Genomic DNA, 23,927 nt, shown 5'->3' on the forward strand with positions numbered 1-23,927 from the left:
TTATTATGTAATGTTTCATACTCGCAGCTATGGCCTTTTTTTTATTAACAATTATACACAAAAAAGTGAACTTTTGAGTTTTTTGCTTATAAAAGTGAAACTAATGAAGCAATGTTAATACTGTCAAGGGACGAGTTGTAGAGAATCAAAATGCGAACAAAATGGGTTTTCGAACCACGCGATTGGATAATTATTTTTACCGGAGAAAAGACTAAAAAGCATAGAAAAATTTTTTTTTCTTCAATGTATAACTCCGTCATTTTTAAGTTGTAGCGCAGGCCCTTCGGATAATAGTAGTGATTAATATGTTCTTTATTCGCGCATAAGACAGGTGTTGTTAGATGACCAGTTTTTGCACAAATGCGATTTGAATTTTTTAATGCACTGTTTTGCAGTGTGTCTGGATGCATCACGAATGGTTCAATTAAAATTTTTCATGGCGAAATTTGGCGAAAACGTATACTTTTATTTTGTGCCAAAATGTTGGAGAATAAGCAAAAAATGATCCCAAACATGGCTAAATACGGCCATCCGCGAGAAAGCAATCAAGTAGTGGATGAAGGGTATTTATAATAGTGTTACAAAGGGTGAAATCACCCGTTTTGCCCCCTTTTTAATGACCTAGTAGTCATCATAGATAAAAGACGTTTATAAACCTCATATGTCTTTCAAAAGAATAAGGTTGCTGCGTCAACCAACATTATTGTAAAAACAGTCTTGTTTCAGACTTAAAACGAGAAACACATATTTCGCAATTAAAGCTTTTTCACAACATTTTATTCACGCTTTTGATTTTGGCTTGATAATCAAACTCGCGGATCCGTATTTATTTCCGTAACGTCAAAGAACGTTACAATAGTAATAGAAGCGCGTCCTTTACAATTCGTCTGTTGGCAGTATCAAGATTGCTTCATCGGTTTTGCTTTTACAAGCAAAATACTAAAAAAACACGTTTTTTGGCGTATGATTGTTAATAAAAAAAAAAGACCACAGTTGTGAGTTGGTAACATGACAAAATACAACTGCGGACTGCCTTCCGTGTGACGGCACCATCGGAATTCTCCTACTATTTTTGTCTAAAAAGTGAAGCCCAACTTACTCTAGCTTCCGGGGTGATACACTTCATACACTCACCTTCAGCGTTCTTATCATGGGATGGCGTGTTTTGGTTTCGTATGTGCCTAACCTTTTAAAATGTCACAAATTACTTAAATGCAGTTTCCGGCGAAATAATTCTGAAATTACTTCAATAATTTTTTTGTAGAAACAATCCTCTGCTGCCAGAATTTGTTTTTGTAGGACTGACGTGAATTCTGTGCAACCAGTCCAGAAGTCCATTTTATTCCGTAGAACTGGATTCTGTGGAAAAAAACTTGTGTAATATTTTCTGTAGAAAAATTTACTCGCTAGAAGTTGCTTTTGTAGGATCGGTCCATTCCCATTTTAATTATGTTTTGTTATTAAACTAATTCCTACAAAATGTATATTATACATACTGTAACGTGGCATTTTATAACCGCTCGTCACAAGGGCACAAAACTAAAGGAAACTTCTGGAAAACGCGTCCCTGGCGGGGTACTCCAAGCGAACTCGATACAAAATAGGCAATAACTACTAATTACTAATTCTTTATTTGTAAATTCTGTAATTTCTCGCTTCAACCCAAGTAAACAAGGTACCGGGACGACAACGATCCCGACCACCGAGGGACCAGCTACTACCGATGATTTCATCTACCGACTGCCTGATGCCGCTATCCCTGGTGTGTTTCAGAAACACCAGGCTACCATCTCGACGCTAAAATCCTCCCTACAGCCGCGTGACCTTCTCCAGAAGAAGTCAGCCGCCCGCTTTCCTGGATGCCGCGGAATCGGTAAACAAAGCCATGCAAAAGATGCACTTCCCGGCCAGGCGCCGGACCGATTCTTAACTGCTACCGTTACAGCGGTTGTTACCGCCCTCGAGAGTAATCTGCGATACTCGAAGTTGCGTTCCTGTAGACAAGGACCACGGTTATTATCGTAGGCAGACATACGCTACCATCACGACGCCACCCTATGAAAGCGACTGTTTTCCTGTCAGCAAGGACCCATGCCGTCGCTCTCCAGCCGGTGAACTTTGGCCGGAAGACATTGAGCGTGTGCCTCCACCAAGGAGTCCCCGACGATAGGTAACCTTGACAGTGAGGTACAGCGACTGGAAACGAGCTGGTGTCAAAGAAGAAGTTACAGGCGGAACATTACGTGTCACCTATCGGTAATCTTCAAAAACGCGTGACGTAACCGTAACCAATATTCACCACAAGAGGGATGACCCAATTATGGTGGGGAACGAACGACCAATCACGGGAAAAAGGATCACCTGACGACACCGGCGAGATCGGCGAGCCGAACTCCGATCTCCGTCTACTCTACGCTCAACCCGGCAGAAGACATCATGTTCCTTCCTTACTGTCGTTGATCTAGACTTTTCCTTCAGTTACTTTGCCTTTCCTTCTTCGTTACCAGTATGGTTGTTATCGCTATTTGTTCTATCGCTGCCGTTCTTCTCCAAAACCCTCAATCGGTTGCACTGTCGTTTAGCATCTTTCCTTTCTAAACCGATTACCTTCCTTTCACCATTTCTTTTTTGTGTTACCGATAAGTTTAATTTAAATTAAATTCAGTTCTTGTGAGCCCGAGTCACCGACGAAGGTAAGACTTCTACCTTTTTGTTGTATCGTTGAAAAGTTGCTCATAATTTCTATTTTCTTGCGTAACGTATTTTTCTTTTTTTTTGGTTGCATAGTGTGATGCCAGTTTCTGTGTTATGGTCCACGGCTCTGAGTTGCGGTAAGCCGTCGTGTGACTGCATGGTTTCAGTAATTAATTAATTCCGTATCCTTGAGCGACCTCGTAATTGCCGAATAAGTGTTTCTCTCGTATCTGTAAATTTCTCTGATTACCTGTAAATTTCTATTAGCTTGCTTCTGTCATTTCTACCGTGTCTTGAGCTATCTTTACCTTACTTTACTCTTAATTTTCTGTGCTAGTAGTGCTTATGATATTTTATTCACCATATCGCCTATTATACATACTTTATTTACTATTGTGCATGTTTTCTATCGTAATTCGAGTTCCTTGGAGTACGTCCGAGCGTAGATTAAGCCGCTAAATACTCATAGAGGTATTATTAAATACTACCGTACCTTTTCTATCGCTTGGTAAAAGTCTTGTATTGATTATTATTATCTGCTATATTTTAATTCTTGCAATCTCGTACTTCTTTGTTAATTCAAGTTCTGCTTATTATCGCTGATTTTATCGTAATAACGTGTATTTAGTGTATTTCTTTACCTTGCGAGCCCTTATCTAAATTTCTCGATCCTTCACAATTTTATATTCTCTCGAAAATCATGTTCGAAGATTTCTCTATGAATCCTCTCGAATTTCTAAACGCTGTAAATTTTGTATTTTATTGTCTATCGATAACGTTCCCGCAAATTGTCTCTCGTAATTTCCTGCAATTAATATTCTGTCGCCTAAGCTATCAATTTTCGTAAATTGTTAATTAACGTCAATACTTCCTATTAGTTGAAATCTGTCATAAAGTCTTCTTACTCTTTTTTTACTACTGTCCAAACTATCGTCACTTTTGTCAACTATCGATAGCTTGATTGATAGAGTTCTCGAGCTACGCTCAATTCTGTTTATTAAATATCGTCTTTCGTTCAAAGTTACTGTTCGACTCTATTTTATTGAAAATATTGTAAACTATTATTGTCTGAGTTATTAACTATCTCTATACTTTTTGTAATCTAACTTGACTGACTCGAAGTTGTGAACCTAATCGACAACGTACGACTGATTGACCTGTTAATTTTTCGTTACTTGAGTTCATTCTTTATTTATTGATTTCTTTAATTATATTATCGTTAGCTGCCTTAAATACCACCACTCTTGACTCTACCATACAACGGGTTCACTAATTATTATTAATATCGTATCGTACCTATATTTATTTAAGAATTGACGCTGAAACGACTGGCGTCCAACAGATATCGTTTTATTATTGTTTATTGAATGTAGGGTGATTACGAAATCGCGCCAAAGTGTGAACGATAAGTCCTCATCTGAGGGTAACAGAAATTAGAGTTACAATACGTATATGTAAAATTAAAACTGATTTGCAGTAAGTATTTTTGAACTCAATTCTTTACTGTTTATGAATTTCATTCAACAGTATTGGAATTGATTATTGTTGAACTTATAAATTGTGCTTCGACGGCGGTGCTCAAGTGAACTGCACTGTTGAAAATTTCTGTTGTAAATTTACTAATAGAAGTATAGAAAGAACTATTCGGGTTCGAAATTGTGAATTTACTATACACGTAATAAATAATTTTAGTATCAGTAATTGTGTAATTACTAATTAATAGCACAGTTTAGTAAAATTACCAAACATTAGTGTGATAAATATCGTAAACTTGGATATCATTATACGATTTATGATCTGCAAATTTTTAGATTAATTTTAAATTACAGATTTTTTAAATTCACGATACGTGTTTAGTAACTTCATCTTAAATATATACTAAAACTGTGAAATGAAAAAAGTTGATAAAAAATGGTTCGATCACTGATTTCGTTGACTTTTTAAAAGTGAGCAGGGACATCATTTCAATTAACAACTTCACAGTAACTGTATTCGACGAAAACGCCACAGATCGAATCGAAGAATTACATCGTAATTTGTTCCAACCCGTATTCCAAACCCTGTTGCTTGTAATGTTCGGATTACTAATCATACGCCCTACCTACTACCCCAAATTATCTTATGGAAAATCATAACTTCATTTGATTCATAATACAGTAGACGGTCCACACGGGCATGGCAAACAACACAGTCAATGATAGCTTATGAATAAAATATTTTCAAAATTCCTACTCACAACACAATTTTGAATGAATTTACGAACCCAGTTCTACCCAAATTCAGTCAATTTTACAGAACGTGTACGATATAATTGTTACAAATTTAAAATTTGTTACGTAATTCCAAAATTTACGTAGTAAATTTTCGGGCACTGCTCAAATGTGATATTGTTACGGATTGCGTACAAAATTTATACCTACACAAGTTGAGTATATTCAAAAGAAAATTCCGTAATTTCCAAAAACTGTCAAGAAACTTTTCAAATACGGTACGTACAACATTTCAGAATTTAGTTTTAGGAAATTCGAAATTAGACTAATTGCAGAGAAAAATTAATATAGATGTACATTGATTCCTTTTCCCACAATAGATTTTTAATTTTAATAGACTCTAATTACGTCACGTAAATTCAGCAGCAGGTTTACCAGTATTCTTAGTCCTTCCTTGAGGAACAAGGATTCCTTGTTCCTCATTTCACGTTTCATAGACCTTCCTCGACAGAATAAGGAGCCTAATTGGCCTCCTTCTTTCAAGGCAGGTCTCGAGCTTCCTTGAGGAAACCTTCGGCACTGCGATTGGCTGTTTCGTTTCATGTAGCCAACGCTTGCGCTTGCGCTTGGCGTCTATGCACTTATGACCCGTATGACGCGGTCACAGCCAGTCCACAGGTTAACTTCTTTGAGGTTATGCACTCTCATCAACCGACCCAACTTGACAATGAGAGCCAAGCGGTTTAAGTTAGATTTAAATATAGCCGAGTGGCGCTTCGATCAGCAGTTTCACCACCATAAGCAATGACATATCCCTAAATATGTCTTCTTTCTGGAAGGGAGAGCCAAGTTGTGACTATGAAACGAGGACGCCTCTGAGATTCAAGGAAGCCTTCATCAAGGCGTCCTTTATCCTTGAGATAAGGAGGGACTATGAAAGTTTTCTCTCTGCTATGAATACGGGTGTTAGGTTTCAACGAAGGAACCATGTGGCCCGTGCGCAAACCGGAAGTGAGGGGACCCAAACCGAAAACTAGGGAAAAGCCAATTTATTAACTGTGAGACATCTGGCGGAGAATGGTAGAGAGTAAGGACTGCAGACGTGCTCGCCAATTTCTAGTTGAATCACTCATGTTTCCTGCATCTTGAGCTGCAGGTGACCTGCAGTTACTGACAGCAGCGGCGGCCACTGGACATTACTTGCCGGTAACTATCGGCGTGGTGGGAGTAAAGAACGGCAAAACCTACGTGATGATTGTGGGGTTATACTGACTGTTGCTGGCGCACGCCGATAAAGCGGCTGAGGGTCATCATTCGATCAAGTGACAGTGCATAAATTAGGATTCTAGGAGAAGTGTTGTATTGTTAATTTGGGGTAAAGTTACAACAACGAATCAAGTAAATCGTGAACGAGGCCAAAATTGTTTTTGATTCAGTTCCAATTCAATTTCAAAGGAAAGAACGTTACCCGAGGCTGCGTGCTAAGTAAAATGGCGACCGAAGGTTCGACGACAACTGCCACGAAGCTTTACTCGCGGGCGGAAGTTGCTAAGCACAATCATAGCGAAGACACTTGGATCATAATCCATAATAAAGTTTACGATGTAACCGCCTTTCTCAACGAGGTATCAATTTACAGTACATTCAATATACCGCATCAACAATCGTGACTGTCTGTCACCTGTTTGCTGCATGCAGCAGACTACTTGTTGCCATTATCGAATGAATACAATAATGATGTAATGTTGTATGGAAAATTCAGCATCCTGGTGGCGAAGAGGTGCTCTTAGAACAAGCTGGAATTGACGGATCTGAGCCCTTTGAAGATGTCGGGCATTCTAGTGATGCTAGACATATGATGGAACCATTCAAAATAGGAGAACTTATCGAAGTGAGTGTCAAAATTTGTGTTATTCAACTTGTACACTGTAACAGTTCTTTTCAATTCTATTTTCCTTTTCTTCATATTATTTAGTTCCTCAAATCTTTCTCACTTTCAGACGAAACAGTCTCAATGATTTTCCATTAACTTTCAGGAGGATAGAACAAAATCAGAAGAAAAAAAGAGCAGAGATTGGTCGAGTGAAAAGAGTGAAGATGACGAATCTAGGTATATGCCTAAAAATTTTATGATTTCAAGGAAATCCAAAATTGTGAATGTTACCTCGGATAACTCTGATTTCTTTCGATACCCTTGAACAGCAATCTCTTAAAATGCTATGAATATGAATGAAGACTTATAGTAAATGAATTGAATTTGAAATTACAGTGGTTCCTGGCGTTCGTGGTTAATTCCTGTAGCGCTTGGAGTGTTAGCAACTCTTGTGTATCGCTACTTCATCAATCCGTATTAAAAACGACCATTCCTGTGCTCTATGGTACATTTTAAGTAACTGTTATTAATGGAAAAATTGTTATTCAAGAGATCAGCTTAGGTACTAGTAGTACACTCGATGGTGTCTGATAATTATATACAAATTATACGTGGCAGGTGTGCTTCTATGTATCCAAAATAACCACGTTTATTTCAAACTGGTCCAATTTATGTTATTATATGTACTATTACAGTGGAATCGTTTATAATTGAATTTATAAAGTTAACCTTATATTATGTATTGCGTTTATGATGACACATAAACTTATTTTATATGGTGATATTCTATCTCACATCATGGCAACCTTTCTGTCCCTGAAATAAATGTAACACAATAAGTATGACTCATCGCAGGTAGAACTTACTACTGAATACTGGCAAATTAAGTCCAACTGTGCAGATTAGAAAAGTTGATTTAAAATTCATAGAGTATAATTTATGCCTGACGTATAAATGGTAAAAATTTGCAATAACCTTCAATATGGATATGTATAACTTAAAACTAACTATAGTGGACGTCATTGCATATTGTCCTGAATAATCATAATTAACTACAAAACTCCGATACCCCCCCTCCTTGGGAAGACCTGCATAGGCGATTTCTCGTATATGGAGTCAATTATTCTGTGTCCGTGAGGTGTACATACGTACTATCTAAAAAAAACTAACGGCTATGGTGTGATCGGAGTAATTAACTGCGTCACGATAGATGCACCGATAAAAGGCAACAACGCACGAAGCGTTGTCAAAAGAAAACCTTTTTTCGATCAGTACAGAGGAACAGCGGTGGTCGTAATTAATTTATATACGATTCACAGATAGGACTTAACAAGGGTTCATAAGTGGAGAATGGGCTTCACGCGTACGTGCAATAGGATGCTAATTGATTGCATTAATCGACGAATGGCTGGTTTGCCGAGTATAGTATTGTGTACATCACACGCCGAGTTCTCGACGACTTGAATGGCTGGGCGGGAGAGGCGAGGGTTGGCGGCTCTAGTGACAGAAATTCTATCGAGCGACGTCGAGCGCCGGCGTGCCGCGGGTCGCACGCCCCAGTAAATCAAGTCAGACTTGCTCAGGCCACTGACAGTACTCGACGGGCTTCAGGCACGTTCGTACTGCTGTTTATCACACTTGTACCGTGAATCAAAGAATCGCGCCCCAACGTCAGCTGCGCATTTCATCGTGCCGACAAGACGGGGAAAGATCAAGGGAAAGTTTCGGCAGTAAGACAGGCAGGCAAGCGAAGGAAGTGGTAGTTTTGAAAAGCCGTCGAAGTGTCATGAGAGGCGGTTTCACGATCCGCCCTTCTTCATCGTCCCTTCTGGAGTCATGTATGTCGCGCCCTTTAAACGAGGTAAAAAAAATTTCAAAATGTCTCTCCAACTCCAGCTATTTCATCCCTTTCACACAACTATCACTACTTCTTCGTTTGTTCCTCTATACTATTGCACGTTCCGGATACCCCGTGGCGTTCATACTCAGTTGAACAGCAAATCGTATCTGCAGCTTTTACGTACGTTCATTGGCATGTTCCCAAATCGAACACGTGTAAAGTACTCGAGTGGTACCATTGATCAAATATGCACAACGGTAGTTGTTTTACCGGCAATATAAACACGCGCTGTCAAGGGTAAGGATACCGGCATACGACTATCTCGATGGGGTATCCCCCAAAATAAATGCAAAAGCACGAATAGTAACAAATGAATTAAACACAGTAGTTGATCATAGGCTGTTTCGGGTAAGCATTAAACTGAAATTATTCACATGTTATAGGTAGACTAAACCAACCGGCGTAGCTCGTTATCGTATTCTATCCAGTGTGTTGTTACAATCTCTGAATCACGTCCACTCTTGAGGAGGTTCACGTGTACTGCAGCACACTTGCCGATCGCACGAGTGAGTAATATGACCCCGCGGTATTTGATCACATGATGGAGTTACGCGTAATACAATAAGTTACATTTTGTGTAGACAAAAAATAAGTCCAAAATCAATCGGGAATCAGGACCAAATCTCCAGTACGCGGCATCCAGTGTGGAGGTATAGAATGAGTGTCCATTAGACGTAATAGCGTTCAATCGTAACTTGCCCAACGAAGACGTTACTATCATTACTAATCAAATCGCGGGTAACAGACCATGGTGAATTAATTGTCAGTCTTCAAAGCTTCATTCTGTACAGATGGAAAGCATGAACAATTGCCATTTACCAGTATAACGATGGATGAAATCGAGATGTAATGCTCTAAAAATCAATCGGTTCAATCAGGAAAGGAAAATTGACTTTTGTGTGATTTAGAATACATCTATACTAACGCAATAGTCTCCTGAAATGGGTTTAAACGATCCCGCGTAGACGAAACAGGAATGACTTGCGAAACTATTAAAAGCTTTCGACAGGTGCCAATTTACAAAGTCTCGTAATTCGGTACGTGTGACTTTTCGATCCACAAATACGCTTCGAGCGATTCCGCATTTCTTTCGCGCAGCATATTTCTCCGCACAATCAATTTTTACTGCGGTATTGCTGTTTCAAACAAACTGAGAAATGCGTAAAATTTACGCGATCGAATCCATTCGAAACCGAAGTAATAACGACAACAGCGTGGGTTGGTAGTAAACGTTATAGTTAATAAAAATTGTATTCACGAAAGAAAGCAGCAGCGACACTTGTCCGAGCATTAAAATTGTTATTTTTATATAACGCAGTTGAATGAAATTGGGTCAAGAAATTTAGAGTGCAACATTTAAAGTAAGTTCTATTGATCTAAGTGCACGAGGAGCAGATGTTCGATCATTACTATATATTTTTATGTCGAGACGGTATTTGAATGTTGATTTATATCCCATACGTCTAACACGATAAACTTTTAACGTGTTAAAATATATGAACCCGTTAAACGTGAAAGGTATTTTTCATCGTGATCTTGATAGCTCGTCTCATCAAAGTCGTAACGATGAATAGTTGCATCGTTAAAATTTGGCACGCCCGCCAACATGTGACATTCGTGAGCTTATGGGTTGTAAATAATCGGCGGTTTGTTAAAGCGGGATCAAAACGTGAACAAAGTTGCGACAGATTTCAAAACCAGGGCTGATAACAGTCTGGAGAGACTTTTCGGTCAAATCAGCATGGACGCGCGGACTTATACGGAATCGATCGGACGGTTCGCTAAAGGTCACCTTGGGGTGGAAGTCGACCTTGAGTTTCACGATTTGATTCCACCGTCGTTTCGAGAAAATGAGAAGGGATGGAAATGAGAGAGCTTGGTCACGAGGTATAACCTGGCCAGGGTCCACAAGCTATTTTCGTCACTTCAACGACTTAATAATATGTATAATATATATAACTGGCAACCTTCTTATGCATGTTCGTCGCGGTCTCATTGTTGTCCAGTGATCAGTTCAGACTGCGAAGGGATGCGAAACAAGCTGTTCAACGTGTTAACTGCATGCCGTCGTCAATATTCGAGTACTATAACATTTACTACTTTTTTATTACAGTGATATAAATACGTATGTGAATAGTTTATATCCTATAGATATTTTAGTGGGTAGCGAGTATTGTGCTTGTGAAATTTGAATCTTCGGGAATTACTAGATTTTGCAACAACCTCTGAAGCGGGGCATGTTGTTTGCGTACATATATATGTACAGTTTGGGATCCTACCAACTGCTTCAAATTCCAATCCAATTAAATCTCATTTCAATTGAACTCTTTCACCTGTGACACTGTGCTTCAGGTATTCATTCATTTGCATTTCTGACAGTGCGATACCCAAATTCCAAATATGAATACAATATTTCCTACTCAAATTTCACATTTGAATGTGACAACGTTATATCGATTAGTGTACTTTTAGTGAATAAAAATGGTGTACGATTGCATACGTCACACATGAGGTACATACACATATATAAGCATATAATCAATACGCAGCACATATGCGAGGTTGTATAGAACATTTAAATTAATATGACACACTTACATTTAAAATTATGAAATTCGCGACAGAAGATAGAAACTGATTAAAATTAAACCGGATACAATTGGAACAATTGGTAGAGCCATGCAGAACTTTGGGTTATTGATGGAGAATCAATCGGGGCTACATCATCACCTCAACATTGAAATGAGGAAATCGCTTTGGCGCATTTTCTGAAAGTTATAGCGATGTTACAATCGGTCGATCGTTTTTCAATTATTCATTATTAGTACGACAAAGAACCGGCCGTAATACACGAAGAAGCCAGCGAGGTATGACGAATACTTTATATCGGCAACCGCAACTGAATGGCTTCTCCGAACTATCCGTGAGGAAAATATCATTCAAGAAACCGATAAACATTGTGTAAAAATCGGCGGCCACGTTTTACTTGAGCACACATTAATTTAATGTGGTGTTATATCTATGATTACAGCTGCAGCAGGGCATGATCCGCAGACGGGCAATACAACACAGCAACAGTTGCAGCAACAGGGAAACGGAAGATCATGGCCGGAAGGAGGAGCAGAAATGGGGGGGTCAAGAATCGGCATCGGGTGGGAAGGGAGGCCGCAACTCCAACAACAACAACAACAACAACAGCAACAAGGCGCGGGGAGTGGTATGGGGGATGACGAAGACGGGGGTGGAGGGGGCGGAGGGGTGGAGGGGGCGGACGCAGCGGAGAACAACGCTGTTCACCTCAAGAGACGGGTGGGACTCGTCAGTGGGGTGGCTCTAATCGTCGGCACTATGATTGGTTCGGGGATTTTCGTTTCGCCGTCGGGTCTCCTTGTGAGGACCGGTAGCATCGGTGTGAGCTTCCTGGTATGGACAGCATGCGGTATTCTAAGCCTCTGTGGGGCTTTAGCTTACGCCGAGCTGGGGACAATGAATACCAGCTCGGGGGCGGAGTACGCGTACTTCATGGACGCCTTCGGGGCGCCCCCGGCTTTCCTCTTCTCATGGGTATCGACCCTTGTTCTAAAACCCTCTCAAATGGCAATTATTTGTTTATCATTCGCCCAGTATGCGGTGGAGGCCTTTGTCGCAGAGTGTAATCCCCCGGAGGAAGTCGTCAAGCTCGTCGCTCTCTTGGCCATCGTTGTCATTCTCCTCGTCAATTGCTACAGCGTTAATCTCGCCACCGGCGTTCAGAACGCCTTTACAGCTGCTAAGCTGATCGCCATTCTGGTAGTCATCGCTGGCGGATCGTACAAGCTGATACAGGGCAATACTCAGCATCTTAGAGGGGCTTTCGATACTGCCGAATCAACGGTCAACTTTGGAAGGCTTGCGACTGCATTCTACACTGGGCTTTGGGCGTATGATGGTTGGAACAATCTTAATTATGTCACGGAGGAGATTAAGGACCCTTCGAGGAATTTGCCAAGATCGATCATGATCGGCATTCCTTTGGTTACACTCTGTTACGCCCTCATCAACATTTCTTACTTGGCAGTCATGTCACCGTCTGAAATGATTGAGAGCGAAGCCGTTGCAGTGGTATGTTGACTTTTATCTAACTTCCTGCAATAACTTGCATGATAGTTAATTTCGCACAAGTCCTAACATACCTGACGGTGTTACAGACCTTTGGTAATCGAATTTTGGGCGTGATGGCGTGGCTAATGCCGTTATCGGTCGCCGTAAGTACTTTCGGGTCAGCCAATGGGACTTTATTTGCTGCAGGACGACTTTGCTTTGCAGCATCTAGAGAAGGTCACCTACTTGATTGCCTGAGCTATGTTCATGTCCGACGTTTTACTCCTGCTCCAGGTCTTATTTTTCACTCTCTTGTTGCAGGTACGTTTGAATAAAAAGAATATATCAAAATCGTTTGCCATCAGTCAGACACTTTGGGTCATGAGGTTGAAGTTAGTAACGTTATTGTACCGAAACATATTAAGGTAAAGTTCTTAGTAAGCAACTTTGGGATTCTTTAAAATTTCGTAAACCGTAATGAAGCGGAGTATGAAAACTTTTATTCAAAGTTATTACAAAATTGCAAAATAGTGATTTTCTCCCTAATGTTTCATTACGTTACTGTTACTGACTTCAACCACGTTTTGGATCAAAGCTTTATAATGCATGTGTTTCAAACATATTCTGGGTGAACTAACATATCGTATTTGTAACTTTACAGGTGCGATGGTTTTGTCTGGCAGCATAGACTCCCTGATTGACTTTTTCTCCTTCACTGCTTGGATATTTTACGGCGGATCAATGGTAGCATTACTGGTCATGAGGAAAACCAGGCCTGATCATCCACGTCCATACAAATGCCCTTTGCCGATACCAATACTGGTACTCGGTATCTCTGCGTACCTGATAGTGGCCCCGATCATTGATAAACCGCAAATTGAATATTTGTATGCCGCTACTTTTATAGCTGCTGGGATGCTATTTTACCTACCATTCGTCAAATATGGTTATGTTCCAAAATTTATGGGTAAGAATCTCTTACATGTAAAATAATTTAGTAAGCTTAGTAATTGGAGCAGCCAACGATTTTGAAATTACATGGTTTTATTGGTACACATCCACATAATGGTAAATGAAAAATGAATTTTTGCAGAAGGTGTAAATGCTTTTCTACAAATGTTGCTCGAGGTAGCGCCAACTGCAGCTGCCTTCGATTGATACGCAGTCAAATGAACCAGTTTTCTAGTTACCGAATCATTCCATTATGGAACTGGAAGCTGGTTTCATGAAATACATATATGTGTATGTATATATATATATACACACACACACACACACACACAGATTCCACTACATAAAAATGTAGTGGAATCTTGGGAGGAATCTTCTTCAACGGTTTCACTGAAAGGATCCGTGGATATACATATAACCAGATTAAAATATTATTTTATTACTCGTTGTACTTGAAATAGTATATACGTGATACTATGATACTTCCTAGAAATAGCAATGAACGATGTAATGAAACAATAAAAAAAAAGTCAACAATAATATGAATCACTTTCTTAGATATGTCTTTTATTATTTGTAATGGTAGCTGGAGTCTTTGTAACTACGCCATAACTGTTCAAAAGACCATCCCGCCTCCTAGGTTTTTTAACGAAACGTTGTTTAGCCACATTCTTCCCAAGTTCTGACATGTGCTCCTCTTTCTGTGCGCGTTCCTTTAATTTTTGCCTCTCTAGCTTCAATTCCTTATAGTTCTTTGCCTTCTTTTTTGGTGGTTTAGCGCCCAGTTTCACTGCCAGAGCTATTTTTGCCTCTTCTCCCTTCGCTCCGTCAAAACCTGACATTCCAAATTTGATCACGTCGAACCTTGCCCTTTTCATCTGTATTTCTTGCTGCCATTTGACATCACTTTGTTGGGTCCCCTTGGCTTTATTCGTCGGAATGACTACATCTAGATCATTCTTGGCACGTTTGTCTGCGTTCAGTTTAACCTCACTTGACTTGCGCTTCTTCTTTGGCGCCGTGTATGACACAGAAATAAAATCCTTGTTGGCATTCCTTTTCAAAGTCGCACTTCGCGTCACTATGAACTCGTCCATTGCCTCATTTATTAACGTTGACACTTGGTGGTATACTGTTTTCAACGTCTTAGCGTCGGACGATAGCGGGTATGGTCGGTATGGAAGTTTTATGAACGTGTAACTGCGGCCATGTTTGCCAATCGCATTGTGCGTTTTGGAAGAAATTCCCTACTTCATCTTTATTTGCGGCCAATCATATAATAGACCAATGATATACGGGCCGTGTTCGAAAATTGACTGACAGTACTGTCAGCAATCTTTCATCTCTTTTGCGCTTCCAAGTTCGTGAATAGCTCTGACTCTGTCCTAGGGGATTTTCAGTACTGTCAGTCAATTTACGAACACGGCCACGGAAGTGTCACAATTGGTTGAAAGGGTTGAAAGATTAGAATCCAACACTCCGGCCTATGAAGAGCAGAACAAGAGTACACGGAATGTATCGTGTCAATTCTTCATTGAGCTTGTCACTGAAATTGCGAGTGGGATAAAATGAAAAAAGTAATTATAGTTGTGAAGAATTCATGTTGATTGTGAATTATAGAAACATTTATTTTCATCAAAGGAATGGACAATTCTACTCTATCTTTATTTATTGGAATAGCGATTTGATTAGATAACCTCAAAAATAGTGGTTATGAACTTTGCTCACATGTGTTAGATATCTGCTAGTATAATAACTCGCGTTACATACATCGGTTCATAAGGTTCTAGACTTCTATTGAATATTTTATTTTTTTGTTACTGTGTCTGTACGGATGAATGATACTATGAATCTATCACCGTTAGAAACTTGTGTGAAACTTCCTCTATGTTTCAAAGAGCTAGAAGAAGTTACCGACAAGGCAAAAGATTGGCTGCTTATGCATGGTAAGTAATATAGCTGGTTTTGCTGATTTAAATAAAACATAACTTTTATAAATTATTTTTATTTTCTATAGATGAATGTATTACATTCTTTCTTTATACTTTGTCTACTTTAAAACTTCAAACTGCATTACGCGTGTTTCACAAATATTATTACATGTTTCAGGGGCTTGCATGAGATGCAGAGAGCATTTAGATAAGGACGAGGTACGTTTCGCTCCCTTCGTCTTATTGCCATCGGCTTTTCCACGCAAGGAATTTGAAAAAGCCAGAAAAGTACAAACAATTCTTAATGAATTGACGCACCAAGTTGCCCATGATCACAATTTCATTACAGAAACCTTGAAAAGGTAAACATTAAACCAAATATATGTATATTACTTTAGTAAGATATATACCTTTTACAATTACATAAACTGTGTAAAATTTTATTGAAAGTAAACAGCAATTATTATGTGATTTCAGTTACCCAGTGTTATTCAAATAATATAAGTAATACATAGTCAAGCATTTACCTGTAGTATATATCTTTTATTCTTGATTGTAACTATTTTTCAGCACAGTTGAAGTCGATGATTTCACTGCCAGATTGTTTGGTATTTATGAAACTGTGCATGCCGAAGGCTTCAAGCAGGTAATAACAAATCATATGCTTGGTGCGTCTAAATGCGTTATTGATTTTGGTGGCGATCACGATAGCAAGCACCTTTTATTTTGCATATTTAGCACATAGAAAAGAACGAAATTGATCGTCGATTGACCTTATTGCAGAGTATCAGTTTAGGATTGCTGCGATCCGATTACTTGCTGCATAATCTACATGAAACCAATATAATGCAAGTTGAAATGAACACTATAGCTTCTAGCTTTGCTGGCATAGCAACTACTATCACACATTATCACAGGTATGGTCCACCGAATACCTGATATTTACAGTGTGAAACTTTAGAGAAAATACGATATTGTTTAGTCGTTAAAAAATCTGTATATTATCGAAGCTAATATTTTTGTGTAAACTTTGCAGATATATTTTGAAAGAATTGGAATGTGAAGACAAATTGAAAAATGTAAGTGTTGTGCAAGTCATTCGACGTGGCATGACTTAGTAATTAGAAAATTCTGAAATTACGGGCACAGCTAATTCTTACTATTTATAGATTCCTGAAAACCATGCGCTGTCTGGTCTTTGCGAAGGTTTAATTGAGGCGTGGAAATTATACAATAATAAACGGTTGGTATAAATTGAGAAGATGAAATTATGGCAAGATTTATAGAAAGTATTATTGCATCACTTACCAGAGTTCCAAATTTTTAGTTGTAACATTTCAGACTTTAAAAATGATTACAAAAAATGATCTCCATCTGCGACGTTTTATTATTTACAGAGCTGTTATATTATTCATCATTGAAGATACGACGATTAATATATGTGACCAAAGGTTTCATGAATTTCTAATTCGCGAGAAGAATTCGTCTATAAAAGTTATTAGGAAATCTTTAGGACAAGTAGCTTCTGAAGCACATCTTAATCAAAATCAAGACTTAATTGTGTAAGTAATTATTTTCGCAAATCCAATACACTAGTATTTGAGTTGATTACTGACGCTTGCTTAGTTCCAGTCTGCTCTCCTTTTACAATGTGATCTTCTTTTCTTCTAGTGGAAATTCTACAGTAGCTGTAGTATACTTTCGTTCTGGTTATGAACCAGCACAATACCCTACAGAACATGAGTGGTCTGCTAGATTGATGATAGAAAGATCGTCAGCCATTAAATGCCCTTCAATCCAATATCATCTAGCTGGAACAAAAAAGGTACATTGTATATGATTTAGAATTTCAGTTGTATAAGTAGGTTTGCTTGACTTGAGTTAACACTTATGGATTCGTATTGAAACATTCGAATAAAAAAAAAACACACATTCACTCCGTAATTAATATTTCTTTGTCAAATACATTTGTATTTCACTTTGATACTCTTTCGCCAACATTATAGATACACATTGCCCTTCCATTTGATTATACAAGTTCTTGATTTACAGGTTCAACAGGCATTAGCTGTAAAGGGTACAATTGAAAAATATTTTAAAGATAGGAGTATAGTGGAAAAGATAAGAACTGTATTCACTGGACTTTATTCATTAGATTTCGTAAGTAACGTCGTTATCTTTCGTTCAAACTTCACGTAAAAATGAATCCAGCAAAATCTAAGAATATTTATATTCAATAGGACGAAAATGGGGAAGGAGAAAAAGCAGTAACAATGGCCTTGAAAGAACCAGGAAGATTTGTACTAAAGCCGCAACGAGAGGGGGGAGGAAATAATATATACGGGGAAGATGTGTTCACACAACTAAAAGCTATGAGGGACTCTAAAGAACGTACAGCATGGATACTTATGGACCGCATCCATCCACCACTGCAAGAAAATTATTTAATCCGCCCAGGGAATACAGATGAGCTTAAAACACAAAATCTTGTGTCCGAACTTGGGATTTACGGAGTTATTCTTGGGTATGTATGAAGTACAAAAAATGAAGCAGTAAAGAGAACTTTTTGTAAAACAATTAGAACAGAATAATTGTTATGTGGCTATAATTGATTTAATCTTAATAGTGAATTTGAATTGCAGCGATTCAAACGAGGTAAAAATTAACAAACAAGTCGGCCATGTCCTGCGAACAAAACCAGCGAGTTCAGATGAAGGAGGCATTGTTGCAGGTGCAGGAGCTCTCGACAGCCCTTACCTTGTGCAATGAAATATTGCAAAATTTTAAGATACGTATCAGAATGCAAGAGTTTTTAATAAATGCACGAAACGACGATAAACACAAATTGGAATAGGGATAGAAACGGTAAAACTTTGCATTAAATTCAGTGTTATGTGTACATCAGTTTTAGTAAAATTTGCACAAACAAAGAGCTGATTGAAATAAGGTTCAATTAAATGATCAAATTCAGCGTTCAAATTTTTCAGGCAAATATTTGTGAATAATCTTATTCAAGTCAATAATCTCTTTATTACCAACCATTCATTGTTTTCATTGGACTTAAAAATGTAGGTAATACTGTTATTACAATTATCGTTGTTGTTATTGTTATTACCGTTAGTAATTGATAACGTAACACATAGCTATTTGCGCACAAGGCTTAATTCAATTCACGTTTATAAAACAAACAAAGAATTGGCTGTTAAATAAAAATGCATATTTTTCGAAAGACAATTAAACATCTGTATTTTTATAGATTAAATGATAATTATCCACGGGACATGCAAAAAATGAATTTTATCGGTGTATCTCGGCTATATGAATACGTTATAGGTATGTATGTATAGTAGAGTGTTTCATTTTTAAAAGATTTTAGATTTTACTGTGGGCTCATGCAGTAAATTCTTTCTTCTGGTTTACAAAAAAGCCTCAAAAAGACTGAGAATTTCAGCACCAGTTTTAAGGTGTGCTAATGTCGATGTTCCCTTTTCTAGTCTAATCGTTTTTTCACACCCCAAAACTAGTGCTACATTGCTTAATCTTTTCAAGGTTTCTTTTTAGATTAGATGCAACGAGTTTTTGCATACGCCAGTAGAAAAATCCAAATTTTTTCAACTGTGATACACCCTGATGTACAGGTTTAAGTAGTGGAGTTTTATTTTGTTGCCTATTGTAAAAAGAAAAATCTTCTGAATTTACTTTAAGGAATCCCAGTTTAATATGAACTATCCATGGATTCAATTAACAACGGCTTTTGCATTTATATTCAGCATATATAACTCATTAATTGGACATGGATGTCCTACAAAATATTATATAAATTATAAAGTGTTACCTGAACTAGTACTACATAGGGTAAATAAAAATAAAAATATTCATGAATGATTTTAGCCACGAACAGGTTGATTCGACTGTTGAAATTCCTTACGCATGCATTTGCATTGGTATCGAAGAACAGTCGATCAATACGACGTATGTTAATAGAATTTTGCTAGATCGAGCATGTTCTAAAAATATGTACAATTACTTTTGGTGTTTTTTAATGGTTAATGACTTCATTTTGATATTTTATTAACGAAAATAAAGTGAAATATATATTTACAAATTGCCGCCAGTTGATACCTTCCCCTTTGAGATTGTACGCCTGTAAAAAACTCCGGAAATGGAGACAAACGTAATTTTTTGTTATTGTGAAGCTTTGTAGTCTCTCTGATCAGAAATTAAAAATTTAATGCAATTAGAATGCTTGTAGTGAGGAGAAAAAAATTGGAACTCAGGAGAAGAGGTGCATCAGTGTGAATCTAAGTTTGGCCAACGGATCTTAATCACATTTTATTCGAAAAATTTAAAAATTTAGGATTGTTAATTGGAAATGTGATAAAATGGAGAAAATGAAGAAGCGAGATGAAGTCGCTGATGGCGTATTCAGACTGCTCGCAATCGATTCCTCTGGCAAAATTACGTCGATATAGTGAAACAAAGAATTGATTTAAGTATTTTTTGAAATTGGCTAAATTTCAACTGGAAAAATCCAAAAGCGTTAATCTGAGAGGCTAGTCACTCTCAAGTATATTCGCACATTACCTTATTTAACTTATTTGCCTCATCTATCCAAAGACTCGTCGGTACTCATCCTAGACCTTGGATAGATAAAGCAAATAAGTTAAATAACTTAAATAAGATAGTAAGAGGTGAGTATACTCGAAATTGATTAACCCCTCGCTTTTTTGAGATTTTCGGAGCTGGGAACTTTTCGTCTAATTTTTGTTTTGCAGGACTCTTTTTCCACTAATTAGACCGTTAGAAATACGAAAAAGATATTAAAAAAAGGGTTGGACCAATACCAGAGGAATTACGAAGGAAATCTTTCGTTTTTCGGCTGTAACTCTTATACATGGCTCGCAGCGTATTTCATAGGGTTTGTTTATAAGTTCTATAATTTTATTCAGAGCAATTCAGAAGCTATTGGAATAATATGGAAGCGCAGCGAACTCTTATGGTGGTTTTTCCAAAATCGACCTTTCCGGTTTCAAGGTCTTCCATAACGAGAATTTCTCAAATTTTTCCGATTTTCATACTTAAGCGTAAACGAGTGATTTCCAGTTTTATTTACGCCGTATCATTTTTGTCATTTTGCCTCCGGCACTGGGTGCTTGGTAAAAAATTCCGTTTGACATACGTTTTTGTCGTAAACGAAATCTCACCTTTTCGCCAAGTGCCGACCGAAGTAATTATACTCTTATGATCAAAGCATCGTAAATGTAGTAGAAAACACAATATAAGGAAAAGATTTCGTTTCTGAGCATGAATTCCCATAAAAAATTTTAATTAAATATTTACCTTATGTTTAGCGTTGTGTTTAGCGAGTCATTTTACTACGAATTTCAAATTTTACAAGTAGGCTCTCCATGTGTTTCAATGCTATATTATTTCATTATCATTTGTAAATTGTATCATGGCGAATATTATGGTATTTCGGCCTTTTCAATTTGTTAAAATTTTTCGCTCTTTTGTATTTGGCGTTACTACCTAATGCTCTAAACCAAAGAGAATAATAAGATCTTTGCTTTAAACCAAGTTCGAAACCTGTTTGTACGAATTCCGAAATGATCAGTTGCCAGGGCAGAAAGATTCCTAGTAGTGAGACAGAGCTCACCGAAAACGCTCTTGAGTGTAAAGGACACAAAACTGCTGTCAGTACTGCTGGGAAAATGACAGGCCATTTCACTATACATGGACTCTGAAAACATTTTTGCCGGCTTGAATCTTCGGGAGACATGTGTAGTCAAACTTGTTTTCAAAGTGCCGTAAATAGGATGTAGATTTGTTCTAAACACTTCGAACAGTCATTTATAATATTTTCATTACCTATCACATGACTGTTGTATGGGGAGATAGAATTTCCTTAATTCAGAAAAAATTTACCATTAAATTAAATTTGAAAAATGAATTTTAGAACATTTCTGAAAATCGGTATTTGTTTATTATGCCTTAATTGCGGAGAGTGTTTTATTCCGCTAATTCCTGTCGCAGTAGGTGGTATTGCCAGTGGATTAGCAGGCCTAGGTTATATGTCATGGTGTAGTTTCAAGGAGTGCTGCACAAATCAGTACATTCCAGCTGATTTTACTTGTGAGTATCCTTTGTTCAGTTGGCAGATTTCCTTCTTCACGTCTTGTGTTTTTTCAGATAAATTTAAGTAGCGCAGATGGTTGTTATATTTACCAGACTTTGTGAAGTGTTAAACTGTTAATATCCTTGTACCGCAATCGAGCAATCGAATTCGTTGAGTCACACCTGGTCTTTCTTCTCCGCTGCAACAATGAACTACCCTGATGATTAATAAGAATTAACTACTTGACAATCCATAATTTAGGACCAATCGAAAGATATAGAGAAAATCTGTTGTTTCCATTGCAGTGCTTGATACTACACTGAAGACTAAACTTTACGGCCAACATTTGGCACATGAAACCGTGCTGCACGCATTGAAAGGTCATTTCGAAGATACAAATCCGAAGAAGGCATTAGCTATGAGTTTTCACGGTTTACCTGGAAGTGGTAAAAACTATATGGCAAACTTTATTGTTGACGCACTGTATAAAAATGGTGCTAACAGTAGTTACGTTCATTTTTATAAAGGGCGTCTTCATTTTCCCGCCGATGGAAACATCGCTGAGTATCAGGTTAGTCGTTGTACCTTAATAGTTAGTCATAGAAACTGCATTTGTCACAGAAATTCTCCAAATAAATTAATTGATACAAACTTGATCCAAATCTTGTCTTCAAGCAAGACATAATTAATATTCAACAGTAATTATTTAATGGTAGAAAACAATAGTTCGGAATATTTACCGCTGATTGTGTTCCTTAAGTATAATAATATCCGAAACGTGATTTATCATAGCGGAACCTTCGAGACGAAATAACGAAATATCTTCAGGTGTGCAAACGCTCGATCTTCATATTTGACGAAGTTGATAAAATACCAGAAGGAACGCTCAATATACTTGTGCCATTTTTGGACTATAATCCAAAGCTTCAAAATATAGACCCAACCGAAGCTATATTTATATTTTTGTCAAACACTGGAGGTTCTGCAATGGCACAGCATCTTCTACAGTTGTGGCAAGCTGGAAAAAAACGAGACGAAACCACTCTGGCAGACTTTGAATCGTTACTAGCTATCGGTGCGTTCAATGAAAAGGGCGGTTTTCACAAAAGTGATACAATCGAAACTAGCCTCATTGATCATTATGTTCCGTTTTTACCACTTGAGGAAATTCACGTAGAAAAGTGTATAATTGATGCCTTTCTTAAAAGAGGTGTTACCCCAAGTAATGAGATGATTCAAGAAACTATGACGCATGTCACCTTCGGGCCATCTCCACATAAGCTTTATTCAAATGCTGGTTGTAAAAGACTCGATCAAAAAGCTTCAGCTATCAAGCAAAAGTTCAGTTCAAGAAGAAATTCCAAATTATAAAAGTTAGCATATATTTTGGCTCAACGAATATGTGTATGTCGTAGAAGATTATTAATCTTTTTTATTCGTGAAATAATTTTGATAAAATATTAATTCTTAAATAATACGATACTAATATTTTTTTCAATACAGGTAATAGCCGTATGTTTGAAATCGAAATATAATTTCACCGTTATAAGTAAAATGATTGAGGATACGCTATCAGTATGTTATTTTATGTTTTGTAAAACTCTACGATAGTGGAAAATAATGAAGCGTAATAATAACTCAATTTTAATAACATATTGGAGGTGTTAAATGTTGGTAATAAACAAACAAACCACCAACAAACTTTAAGTTGTACTTGCCTAGGTTTATAGATCTGATTCCTTAACTCACTTTAGCATGTGAATCCAACATAAATCAGTTTCTGTTACTGTTGTGTAACAGTTAATACAAATACAGAATATTGGATAACGCATTGGTGAACAGAAAGTTTATTAGTATTTATTGGCACAATTTGAGAACACTTCTCAGACAATAAAAATATTTTATGTATACACCATTCTAGCATAATAGTTCTAATGATAGACGTACACATACAGGTAATTGTTCATATACGTGTGTGTGTGTGTGTGTATGTGTATATATATATATTTATTTTTAAAACTTTCTTTGTATAATATTAAAATATATCGAAACCTCAGTGTAATGGAATAACAGCTGCAGAGACAGAGGCTATTCTACGTATGCAAAAATAGAACTTTGACAATGCTTTATAAGTATAAAATCGAACATTTTGTTGCATAAAAAAAAGTAGGGC

The 23,927-nt window shown here is 37.5% G+C and overlaps 5 protein-coding genes across 12 annotated transcripts; 4 read left to right on the forward strand and 1 right to left on the reverse strand.

The window, feature by feature from the left end:
* The first annotated feature begins 6,018 nt into the window (after nucleotides 1–6,018).
* LOC107216829 (cytochrome b5) lies at nucleotides 6,019–7,559 on the forward strand. 3 transcript variants are annotated; one of them, XM_046730777.1, is made up of 5 exons: nucleotides 6,019–6,279; nucleotides 6,365–6,529; nucleotides 6,667–6,795; nucleotides 6,941–7,014; nucleotides 7,174–7,559. In XM_046730777.1, exons 2-5 carry the CDS (start codon nucleotides 6,395–6,397, stop codon nucleotides 7,256–7,258), a joined length of 423 nt encoding a protein of 140 aa, XP_046586733.1. In that variant the 5' UTR covers nucleotides 6,019–6,279; nucleotides 6,365–6,394; the 3' UTR covers nucleotides 7,259–7,559. The 3 variants fall into 3 exon arrangements, with proteins under 3 accessions (XP_046586733.1, XP_046586732.1, XP_015509615.1); XM_046730776.1 differs by having other exon boundaries at nucleotides 6,020–6,279; nucleotides 6,341–6,529; XM_015654129.2 differs by having other exon boundaries at nucleotides 6,020–6,279; nucleotides 6,360–6,529.
* A 689-nt stretch (nucleotides 7,560–8,248) lies between these two features.
* On the forward strand, nucleotides 8,249–14,248 carry LOC107216827 (b(0,+)-type amino acid transporter 1). Of its 3 annotated transcripts, none has more exons than XM_015654127.2 (5): nucleotides 8,249–8,638; nucleotides 11,709–12,778; nucleotides 12,865–13,078; nucleotides 13,419–13,724; nucleotides 13,851–14,248. In XM_015654127.2, the coding sequence occupies exons 1-5, from the start codon at nucleotides 8,614–8,616 to the stop codon at nucleotides 13,913–13,915; spliced, it is 1,680 nt and encodes a 559-aa protein (XP_015509613.2). In that variant the 5' UTR covers nucleotides 8,249–8,613; the 3' UTR covers nucleotides 13,916–14,248. The 3 variants fall into 3 exon arrangements, with proteins under 3 accessions (XP_015509613.2, XP_046586731.1, XP_015509611.2); XM_046730775.1 differs by lacking the exon at nucleotides 8,249–8,638 and adding an exon at nucleotides 9,070–9,183; XM_015654125.2 differs by lacking the exon at nucleotides 8,249–8,638 and adding an exon at nucleotides 10,628–10,758.
* Nucleotides 14,124–14,911, reverse strand: LOC107225199 (uncharacterized protein C1orf131). The gene has a single exon (XM_015665577.2). The coding sequence runs from the start codon at nucleotides 14,803–14,805 to the stop codon at nucleotides 14,263–14,265; it is 543 nt and encodes a 180-aa protein (XP_015521063.1). The 5' UTR covers nucleotides 14,806–14,911; the 3' UTR covers nucleotides 14,124–14,262.
* A 248-nt stretch (nucleotides 14,912–15,159) lies between these two features.
* Nucleotides 15,160–19,744, forward strand: LOC107216832 (glutathione synthetase-like). 3 transcript variants are annotated; one of them, XM_046731371.1, is made up of 12 exons: nucleotides 15,160–15,285; nucleotides 15,607–15,654; nucleotides 15,818–16,001; nucleotides 16,210–16,285; nucleotides 16,423–16,556; nucleotides 16,676–16,718; nucleotides 16,809–16,882; nucleotides 17,037–17,201; nucleotides 17,311–17,464; nucleotides 17,692–17,799; nucleotides 17,880–18,163; nucleotides 18,282–19,744. In XM_046731371.1, exons 2-12 carry the CDS (start codon nucleotides 15,648–15,650, stop codon nucleotides 18,406–18,408), a joined length of 1,356 nt encoding a protein of 451 aa, XP_046587327.1. In that variant the 5' UTR covers nucleotides 15,160–15,285; nucleotides 15,607–15,647; the 3' UTR covers nucleotides 18,409–19,744. The 3 variants fall into 3 exon arrangements, with proteins under 3 accessions (XP_046587327.1, XP_015509619.1, XP_046587325.1); XM_046731369.1 differs by having other exon boundaries at nucleotides 15,197–15,285; nucleotides 15,574–15,654; XM_015654133.2 differs by having other exon boundaries at nucleotides 15,183–15,654.
* Nucleotides 19,745–21,176: 1,432 nt separating this feature from the next.
* LOC107216812 (torsin-1A) lies at nucleotides 21,177–23,904 on the forward strand. Of its 2 annotated transcripts, none has more exons than XM_046730272.1 (3): nucleotides 21,177–21,771; nucleotides 22,060–22,325; nucleotides 22,583–23,904. In XM_046730272.1, exons 1-3 carry the CDS (start codon nucleotides 21,585–21,587, stop codon nucleotides 23,123–23,125), a joined length of 996 nt encoding a protein of 331 aa, XP_046586228.1. In that variant the 5' UTR covers nucleotides 21,177–21,584; the 3' UTR covers nucleotides 23,126–23,904. The 2 variants fall into 2 exon arrangements, with proteins under 2 accessions (XP_046586228.1, XP_046586227.1); XM_046730271.1 differs by having other exon boundaries at nucleotides 21,186–21,771; nucleotides 22,547–23,904.
* Nucleotides 23,905–23,927: the final 23 nt, after the last annotated feature.

This window comes from Neodiprion lecontei, chromosome 2, assembly GCF_021901455.1.
Source record: "Neodiprion lecontei isolate iyNeoLeco1 chromosome 2, iyNeoLeco1.1, whole genome shotgun sequence".
In the NCBI taxonomy this organism is placed as follows: Eukaryota; Metazoa; Arthropoda; class Insecta; order Hymenoptera; family Diprionidae; genus Neodiprion; species Neodiprion lecontei.